This window comes from Chionomys nivalis, chromosome 2 (assembly GCF_950005125.1).
Source record: "Chionomys nivalis chromosome 2, mChiNiv1.1, whole genome shotgun sequence".
NCBI lineage: Eukaryota > Metazoa > Chordata > Mammalia > Rodentia > Cricetidae > Chionomys > Chionomys nivalis.
Genome location: NC_080087.1, coordinates 47,394,416 through 47,404,909, shown reverse-complemented (window position 1 = coordinate 47,404,909; position 10,494 = coordinate 47,394,416). Strand labels below are relative to the sequence as shown.

At 50.3% G+C, this 10,494-nt stretch overlaps 1 protein-coding gene across 1 annotated transcript; it reads right to left on the bottom strand.

The window, feature by feature from the left end:
* Window positions 1-225: 225 nt before the first annotated feature.
* LOC130867638 (sodium-dependent neutral amino acid transporter B(0)AT2-like) lies at window positions 226-7,699 on the bottom strand. Its single transcript, XM_057759719.1, has 11 exons — window positions 7,444-7,699; window positions 7,170-7,327; window positions 6,975-7,086; window positions 6,674-6,882; window positions 5,133-5,243; window positions 4,804-5,045; window positions 2,179-2,365; window positions 1,703-1,904; window positions 1,417-1,576; window positions 923-1,088; window positions 226-681 (listed from the first exon to the last, which is right to left on the bottom strand). Exons 1-11 carry the CDS (start codon window positions 7,697-7,699, stop codon window positions 226-228), a joined length of 2,259 nt encoding a protein of 752 aa, XP_057615702.1.
* Between the last annotated feature and the right edge of the window lie 2,795 nt (window positions 7,700-10,494).

The following is a 10,494-nucleotide window of genomic DNA, read 5'->3' as shown; positions in this document are numbered from 1 at the left end:
TGTCTATATCTCAGAGAGTCAGGGGGCCCTGGGCACAGCATCCAAACTGCTGGAAGATGGGCTTCTGAGTTGGCGTGTCCAGTTGAAGCCCAGTGAGGGCTCTCACAGAAGTTCCCGCTGGGTTTCCACATACCTGTCTTCTGCTTTCTGTGGGGCAGGTACTGGTTTGATGTGCATCACCAGAGACTAAAAACATATAACTATAACATGGCTACTTCAGAAGCCTTATGCCTGTTCTTTCTGTCCAGTGCTGTGGTAGCCAAGGTCACCTGCTGGGAGGACAGTGGGCTTTGGTGCCTCAGGATTGTTGGGGACAATGGAGTCACCTCGAAGGCTGAAACTGGAGAAAATTTCACTGTCACTTTTTGTCAACAGCTTTAGGGGTTGAAGCGGGACGTCATCTGTGGGGTTCTTTCTTGGGAGTGGAACCTGGCCACCTTTGTCCTGGCCTCTGAGTGTGAATCTTCTTAGTGCATATGCAGGCCGCTGGCTGACCTTGTTGGATCGCATTTCTTTCCTTTTGGAGGATGAAGGCTTTTTAAAGACCTCACAGATGACCTGGTCGTCCTGGTTCCACCAGTGCTGCAGCGGATACACAGGGATGGGCAGCAGAGCCAGGATGCTGAGGAAGGTGACCCAGCCCAGGACTTTCTTCTGGTAAGGCTGCTTCACTTCCTGGCTCTGGAGACAGGGACAGTGGACCATAGGGGAGGGCTCAGTCTGGGTAGAGTGTCCCCGGGTCCCCAGGGCAGGAGATACAGGTGAGGACTCGGTCTGAATACTCTGGGTGCAGGGTTCCCCAAGTCCTGGGGGTAGGAGATGCAGGATGGGGGGGGGCTGAGTCTATGTGCTTGGGTTTTTGGGTCTCCAGGTCCCTAAGTGTAAGAGCCACAGGGTGGGGTGCCAGGTCCCCATGGCGCACCATACTGTCATTCCAGGAGATGTAATAGAGGGATTTCCCGTGGTAGAGATTCAGGAAGTAGATGGCCAGCAGCACCAGCAGAGCGGGCAGCGTCACGTAAGTCCACAAGAAGGTGAATGGTGCCCATACCAGGCGGCCCAGCTGGTAGAACATCTCAGCCCTGAACCTGGATGAAGGAGGTAGACATCGGGACATAAGGCCTGGGCATACCTGAGCATAGGTAGAACTTTTATCTCCAACTCTTAGAAACTCCTGATGCTTAGTGTGGGGGACCAGGCCTCCCTGGCTCTGGACCATGTTTTGTTACCCAGGAGAATCGTTCAGTTCACAGATGGTACCACCACGGCCCTTGGCCTGCAGTGTACTTAGGAACGCATCTTCCTGCAGGATCTGCCCATTCTCTGAGGACCTTGACTCCCGTGCAGTGCCTCTGCCCCCTGAAGGCCTAGGATAGACTGGATAGCTAAGCCCCTCCCCCAGGGATTGAAAATTACCTCCTGATTCCATAGACAAAAGCCAGAGAAAGGTTCTGGAGCACCGCAATAACGACGAGGACCATAGGGACCAGGTGGTCATCAAACAGGAACACCACGTAGCTGCCGGAGCGACTGGAGAGGACAAGGCTGCCCAGAAGTCCTCCCAAGCAGACAGTCACTAAGGGTGGAAGTGGATGGGGTACACTGGGGGTTGTGAGCGGGGGGGGGGGAGGGGTCCATGTGACCCCGGGATGCTTCGGGTGAGGTAAGTGAGAGGAAGATTACAAGGTAGGGGCTTTTGTACCTGGTATCAGCTTGGGATACTTCTCGAAGGTTGGGATGTTTTTCTGCAGAGGAAGCACAATACTCTCCAGGAGCATTGTCAGTGTGGCCAGACCCATGATGACAAGGGCAATGAAAAAGATGATGGCCCAGAAAGAGGAACCAGGAAACAGCGAGATGACTTGAGAGAAGGCCACGTATGCCAGGCCAGGGCCCTCCATGAACTGTGGGGAGAAGAGCTCTAAGGCAGGGCAGTGTCTGGATGGATGGGGTTGGGAGAGCACTTCATTAGTCATGTCTGCCACTCAGTGTGGAAATCGAAGAGGTTAAAGTGTTTAAAGTTGTCCCTCCTTGACTATGTGACCTGAGTGACATTCATTTTCTGGGTCCCTTGAAGTGAGCTACGATGTAGCTGTGGCACATAGATGTGGAGGGGAGCCAAGATCAGAACTCTTGGCTGCGGGGAGGCCGCCAGACCAGCCTCCTTGATAAACACACCTTTTCCTTCTGTACCAGGATGCTGCAGGGTGGGGAGAAACGGACCACATCCGCCTGGAGTTTACTGGGGAGCTGACTGATCCAGTCCATGTATTCTACTGGAGGTTTATGAATGATGCCTTGGGGAGGCCAGGCAGCCTGGGACAGCACACCTTTGATTATCTGATCGACCAGATTGTTGACACTCCTGCTAGTGTAGGAAGAGAAAAGAAGATGATAGAGAATGGTCTGCCTCTCCAAGCATCACCAACCAAGGAGGAGGAGAATCGCATACAGATGTATGCTATCATGGCTCTGGAAGTCCATGGTTAGGGGCTCTGTGTGAGTGTGTGTATGTGTGATATATGTGATGTGTGTGGTATGTGATGTGTGTGGTGTGTTTGTGTGTGTGGTGTGATGTATGTGATGTGTGTATGTGTGTGTGATATGATGTGTATGGTGTGTGATGTGTGTGGTGTGGTGTGTGTGGTGTATGTGTGTGTGGTTGTATGTGATATGTGTGTGTGTAAGTGAGCCACCCCAATTAAATGTTTTCTTTACAAGAGTTGCTGTAGTCATGGTGTCTCTTCATAGCAATAGTAACCAGAGCTAAGACAGTGTCTAAGACATGAAGGTCCCGAAACACAGCGTTAGTCAAGTCCTTTTCATTAGTGCCTAGTATTCCATTAGTTGGATTGTTATGCTAACTTTTTTATGAAATCTTATTGCAAGGGTCTCAGATTGCACTTCCATGTTTACCTACAGGTAGACAATGGTCAGTCATCATTTGGGTCACTGAACAAAGTTGTGACTCAGATCAGTGGGTGAGCAGCGGCCATGGAATCCCCGTGCAAGTGACTGATTGTGAGAAGTACTTGTCTCCAAAGGCAGTGGCATGAATTTACACACCCACCAACAAAGCACAAGGCTTCCTCTAGCTTCCCTGCACACTGGCTCTCACAGTTTCTGCCTGAACCACTGAGTCTTTAGCTGACAGTCATCGCAGCACGTGCGCATTGTGGTCTCGCTGCAGCCTTACCTTCAGCTTCTCAGGTACAAGCTGGGTGTGGTGGTACATGCCTGTCACCTCAGCATTCAAGAGGACAAGGGGGGTCAGAAGTTCAAGGTCATCCTTAGCTACATAGACAGATCAAGGCCAGCTTTGGCAACATGAGACCCTGCTTTTGAAAAAAAAAAAAAACAGGTGGTGGTAATGCACACCTTTAATCCCAGCACTCAGGAAGCAGAGGCAGGTGAATCTTTGAGTTCGAGGCCAACCTGGTCTACAGAGTGAGTTCCAGGACAGCCAGGGCTACAGAGAGAAACCCTATCTCAACAAACAAAACAACTCAAACGAGTTAGGCCCATGAGATAGTTCAGTGGACAGATCACTTAACATTCAAACTTGGAATTTGATCTCTGAACCACACAAGAGAGAAGCAGATTCCACAAAATTGTATTCTGACCTCCACATGCATGTCCAGACGTGTAGGTGCACACATGCACCAAGCAAACAGACAGACAGAAATTGCTGCCAACTCTTGACATCCTAACTGGAAGGAAAACTGTTAAGCCTCTAATGCTACAGCAATGAAACAAAAGAGCAAGGAGAGGCTTGTGGGAGAACTCGGTAGGAAGGAAGGGGGAATTACGTGACAATATCTCAAAAGATAAAAGAAGTAATTCAAAGTGTATAAGAAAATTGGTGTATACAAAACAAATTCCAGTTCTGTGCCCATTGTGATGACACATACCTTTATTATCTTGTGTGTCTGGTTGTTTTGTCTTCATGTATGTGTGTGTTTGTCTACCTTGTGTGGGCAATGTCCTCAGAGGCCAGAAGAGGGTGTTGGATCCCTGGGCTGGACCTATATAGATGGTTGGAAGTCAACATGTGGGTGCTGAGTACTGAACCCAGGGTCCTATGGAAGAGCAGCAAGTTTGCTTGTTTGTTTTGTTTTCTCGAGACAGGGTTTCTTTGTGTAGCCCTGGCTGTCCTGGAACTTGCTCTGTAGATCAGGCTGGCCTCGAACTCAGAGAACCAACTGCCAGGGCCTCCAGAGTGTGCCACCACCACCTGGCTGCTGTCAGTGTTCTTAACCACTGAGCAGTCTCGCTAGTCCTGGCACACACCTTTAATCCCAGCACTGGGAGGCAGAGACAGGCGGATCTCTATGAATGTGAAGCCAGCCTGGTCTACAGAGTGAAGTACAGGCCAGCCATGAATAGACAGTGAGACCTTGTTTCAAACAACAAAAACAAAACAGAACAACAACAACAAAAAAAACCAAACACATCTGGCTACACCTAGAAAAAAAAAAAGCAGAGAGACTGGGCAAAGAGCAAACACTTGGTGCTTCCCAACTCAAACACAGCCCGTGCCAACAGCCGCGGCCTGCATCGTGGCAGCTGTGACATCGTGACAAGCTGTGACAGCGCCTTGCGGGTTAAATAAGCAACTTGAAAATGATCCTTAGCTTCATCTGCAATTTCTGGAACTGTCCTCTTCTGTTAGGCAGTGGTTGTTTACTCTGAGGATGAGGTGAAGTGGGGTTCAACGGAAGGGTCTGACTGACAGGACTGTGGTGCTGAAGGGGAGCTGAGGAGGGAAAGCTTCTGCTAGCATTGCCAGGTTGTGCCACTCACTTCTCAACACAGCTGGGCCCGCTGGTTGTGGTCCAGAAGCCCAGCACCAGAAAGATGATGGCCGTGCTCAGCAACGACGTCACCAGGTTGGCCATGGCCATAAAGGAGGCCAACTTGATGTAGTTGTCACCTCTAGTCTGGTAGGAAGAGAAAGTGATGATGGTGCCCATGCCAAGGCCGAGGGAGTAGAGCACATGGCCTCCAGCCTGGCGCCATGTGTCCAGCGATGACAAGATAGAGAGCTGTGGAGGAGAGGGTTCCCAGGTGAGGTGAGACCGACAGAGCAACGAACCTGGGAGGCCTGGGGAATGAGGTAGAGAGGGACTTGCCTCTATGGTCACCAGGCGCCTGAGGCTAGCCATCGCTCCTGGCAGGAAGAGACTGCGGATGAGGAAGCAGAAGAGGAGGACGTAGGGGAAGAATACGGAGAAAATCAGCATCTAGGCAGGTAGGTCACAAGAAGCAGGAGAAGGAAGATAGAGAAAACATTAGTAAGGTTGAGGGTGGGCAGGATGCTATGAGGAGGAGGGAGGTGCTGGGGTGGGGGCTGGAGAGTGAACCGGCCAGTGGGAGGTGAACAAGGAGGGCAGTGCCTAAAGAAAGACACCAAAGGTTGACCTCTGGCCTCTGCAGGGCTTGTGCAGACCCCGCTGCACACACAAAAGGTTACATATGACAGGAGCATCCCAGCACCCACCCTCAATGTCACCCACACTCCCAAACCGCCCAGAATCATGTTCCTGGATCCAGTCTCTTATGTTTCTGTTCTGCCCTTTTACCTGTGCGTCCTAGCATGCAGCCCGGGCCCTGCTAATTTCACTCCTTCTCGCTGTCCACCTTGTTCCTGAGACAGGTCTCACTGCCCTGGAGCATGCTGATTAGACTAGGACCCTGGATCCTCCTGTCCCCACCACTCCAGTTCTGGGTTCCAAGGATCCCGCTCTGTGTGGTGTTACACATGGGTGCTGGAGACCAAACTCAGGCCCTCGAGCTTCTGTGTCTTTTTGTTTGTTTTCAAAACAGGGTTTCTCTGGCTGTCCTGGAACTCACTCTGTAGACCAGGCTGGCCTTGAACTCAGAGATTCCCCTGCCTCTGCCTCCCAAACCCTGGGATTAAAGGCGTGCACCATCACTGTCTGCCCATGCTTCTTTCTCCCTAGCCTGTGAGGATCAATCTTCATTGTCTACCTGATTGGACTTAGAAGAATCCAGGAGGTTGAGACATGCCCCTGGGTGTGTCTGTGGGGCTGTTTAGAGGATTAACTGAAAAGGAAAGACCTACCTGACGACTGTGTCAACATCCCTGAGGCTCAGATGGAATAAAAGAAGGATGAGAACATCATCTGAGAACCACAGCTCCTCTGCCTCCCGTTCTGTGGGGACCCGAGGATGCGCACAGTCCCAGCCATGTGTTCCTCACCACACTGTATACCCTCAAACCGAGACCAAAATAAATCCTTCATGTCAGATCACAGTGAGAAGACTAATGGGAAAAGGCCCCTTCACACTGAACCCCTAGTCCTAGCAGCGTCTGTTTGTAGGAACGGTGCCAAGAACTGGGTGAGGCATCCAGATGCTCAGAGGGACACAGACGGAGCACAAGGAAGGAAACCATTTCTGCAGAGTCACCGTGCACACCAGGAAGCCCAGGGAGGTAGAGGTGATAGTAGAGCTAGGACAAGTCTTTGCGCAGTGAGGTGGGTGTCAGGGATGGTGACCAGAGAGTCCCATCAAGAGCTCGCTTGAGGTAGCTATGGCCTCCCTCTTCCATGGGACACTTACTGGGGACACCGGTGGTGTACATGAACCTGTCCTCTGGACAGTTGGAGGTCCTGAGGCTCAGCAGGAAGGAGGCCACTGGGACACTTACAAGCACTGAGATCCTTATCCTAATAATCAGGATGATATAGAGCATGACCCAGGTGGCAAAGAGGCACAGGGTGATGTTCAGGACCAGCATCTCAATCCCTTCTTCCACCTGGCTGGAGGCATCAAGGGTTGTGTGATACCAGAAATACTGGTAGGGCACTGTCCGAAGGCACTGGATCTCTGGGGGGAGAAGGGGCAGAGATTCAGATACTTACAGATCACCTCACATGGTGCCTCCAATAGTTCTTGCAACTAACCCATCTCCCTGTCCCTCTCCTTACTAGTGATATTCCCATGGTCACGGGAATGCATTTTGCATTGTTCCCAGGGTGGAGGGTAATCAAAGGACTGGCCCAGGTACATGACGTTCCAGGAGATCAGAGCGCTGTTGTACAGGCTCACCAGCACACAAGCCTGAGGAGAACAAGGTGGGTCTGAGGGGCGACATGGAGGAGACAGGGCACCAGGAACTTGAGGGTCTGCCAGCCCCAACCTACCAGTGTGCTGGAGTAGCCCAAACCACTTAGCCAGGGGGCCAGCTGCTTCCAGGCCTGGATGTTGTCCTTCCGTAGCCACTGTCCAATGATCATCTCCATGTACAAGAGGGGGATCCCCACCAGCAGCAGCAGGATGAGGTACATCAGCAGAAAGCTACCTGTGGAGGGGTGGGATCTTGCTCAGGCAGCTGGGAGCCCTTCAGCCCTCACACTACTCCCTGGGGGGGGTCTCGACACCCCTTCCTTAACCTCACAGCATAGGCTCTGGCTTCACCTCCTCCATTCTGGTGGCACAGGTATGGGAAACGCCACACGCTGCCAAGTCCAATGGAGAAGGCCACCAAGATCAGGATATTCTCTGTCTTCTTCGCCTGGAAGTGGTTTGGGATCTTGGTAATTCGGACCTCTCTGGTCCTGAAGCCCCGGGACACGGATGTGGGATTGATGTCCCTCTTCCTGTACGTGGGTTCTTTCTCCACAGGCTCTTTCTCCTTCTTATCCTTAAGAAGTGCTTTCGGAGATTGGTCCATGGAATCTCTTCACTGGTTCCACTCCTAAAGGGGTTTTGAGGTACCCAAAACAGCAGACTTTAAGATAGAACCAGTGTCCAGAGAGGCACAGGGAAGTGGGAGGTGTGGGGAGGGGGACAGAAAGTGTTTCTTTCAGGATTGGATTAGGATGTGGGGATGTTTGATTTATTTATTTTATTTTATTTTAGTGTGTGTGTGTGTGTGTGTGTGTGTACATGTGTGTGTGTGCATGTGACTTTTTAAGACAGGGTCTCTTGGTGTAGCTCTGACTGTCCTGGAACTCACTCTGTAAACCAGACTGGCCTCAAACTCACAGAGATCCGCCTGCCTCTGCCTCCTGAGTGCTGGGATGAGAGGCGTGCGCCACCACTGCCTGGCCTTTTGGGGGGATGCTTGATTTAGAGTAAATTGCTGAGACACAGGAAATAGCTACCAAGCCTGAGTTCACTCCCGGGACCTGAGTTCACTCCCTGGACCCACATGGTGGAAGGAGAGGAGTTATGCTTCAGGCTGTCCTCTGACCTCCACATGTGACTATGGCATGCACACACATACAACACAATAAATAAAACAGGACATATATTTAAAAAACATATGGCATTGAATGTTTGGTTTTATCCAGCTTTGGATTGCATGACATATTAGTTCTGAGGGAGGGTCTCATTAGCTCAGGCTGGTTTCAAGCACCTGATGTAGCTGAGGATGGCTTTAGATTCCTTACCCTGCTGTCTCCTGCTCCTGAGTCCTGGGGCTACAGATGTGAGCCTCCATTCCTGCTTCAAACTATCTTTACAATAAGGAGGCAGATACTCAAACACGCTGCTCAGGCAAAGGCCAAACACACATCATTTACGCCTCAAAAAACGCACAAAAAGAAAACATGTATTTCTCAGTTTCATACAGTGAACTGAGCCAGAAGACCCAAGTTCAGTTCCTAGACTCAGCTGGGGTGGCTCAAAACCACCTGTAACTCCAGAGACTCTGACACAGTCTTTCTGTCCTTTGCAGGAACCTGCATTCATGTGCACACAACTATACCTAGACACATACATGCCCATACATAGACACACACATGTGCATATGACTATACCTAGACATACACATGCACATACATAGACACACACATGTGCACATGACTATATACCTAGACACTACACACCCATACATAGACACACACGTGTGCACACGACTATACCTAGACACATACACGCCCATACATAGACACACACATGTGCACACGACTATACCTAGACACATACACGCCCATACATAGACACATACGTGTGCACATGGCTATATCTAGACACTACACGCCCATACATAGACACACACATGTGCACGACTATACCTAGGCACACACACGCCCATATATAGACACACACACACACCACAAACATTTAAAATAAAAGTATTTTATTTTAAATGGGTTTTTGTTTGTTTGGTTAGTTTTTTGAGACAGGTTTTCCTTGTGCGGCCTTGACTGTCCTGGAGCTCACTCTGTAGACCAGGCTGGACCCAAATTCAGAGATCACCTGCCTCTGCCTCCCAAGTGCTGGGATTAAAGGCCTGCGTCACCACCACCCAGCTTAAAAGTAAATCTTAAGTAATGAAGACAATTGTTTTTTTCTCTCTTGTGAGTTTATACTCATTTGTGTGTGTGTGTTCTCAATCAGCCCCAGAGAAAGGAATTCCTTCTCACCAGGGCACCAGGTTTTCTCTTTGATCTAGTGCTGAGTGGTTTCCATTTAGCAAAAATGCTAATGGGGATCGGGTGCCACCTGGTTTCCTCCTGTATGCTGGTTGCCATGGTTTCCACAATGCTGTGTTCCTAGTCACAGCAGAAGGAAGCAGAAGCAAATGCACAGCAACGCTGAGCTTTCTTCCCTTTTCTCCACATTTGTTCATCCCAAACTTCCAGCTTATGAAATGTCGTTAGCACATGGAAAACCCTCTGATAATCCAGTGTCTGCCTGGGAGCTCACAGCCACGCCTCCTCTGAGACAACAGGCAAGGACTTCTGTCTTCACTGCCCTGTCAAATGTGTGCCTTGCTATTGCCAGAGAATTGCTAATTGTGTCTGAAAGCCCTGTGGGAATGGGAAATCTTGAATAAAGACACTGAGAAGATGTGTCAGATCCCTTTAGCCAGCTCCTGCTTGCTGTAAGTGTCCTGTCTGAACCCTGAGGGAGCACTGAGACTGGCACTCAGAGGGGTGCCCTCTCCAGTGAGGGTTTTAATAGCACTTTACACACTAACAACTTCCCAGAGCCAGTGACAATAGCACTGGCTACTGCACACCCGGCTGTAAATGGCTGTGCCTTGCTCTGGTTCCAGGATTGCAGATCCCAGGCTTTCTCTGGCTAGGAAGTGCCTCTGGGCCTCTTCTGTAGGCTGAGTACAACCAGCATCCTCTTTGGGAACAGAGCAGGAGCCATCCAGCAAGTTTTGAGAAGAGAGAGTGCTACTTGTTGGGTGAGGTATCTCCTGGCCGATTTTTTTTTAATTGTGTGTGTGGAGGGGTGCACATGAGTATAGGTACCTGTGGAGGTCAGATCTCCTGGAGTTGAAGCTACAGTCTGCTGCGAGCGTCTGTGCCTGCTGTAGATACTGTGAACATTCAAAAGATACCACAATTTTAGCTGATTTTAGCATGATTTTATGCCCAGCACACCAGAACTCCTGAGACTGACAGAAGGTTCAAGAGTTCAAGGCCAGCTTGGGCTATGCAGTGAGACTTAGTTTCAAGAGTACAAAACAAAACAAAAAGACCCCACTGCCAAATCCTTCATGTTAAA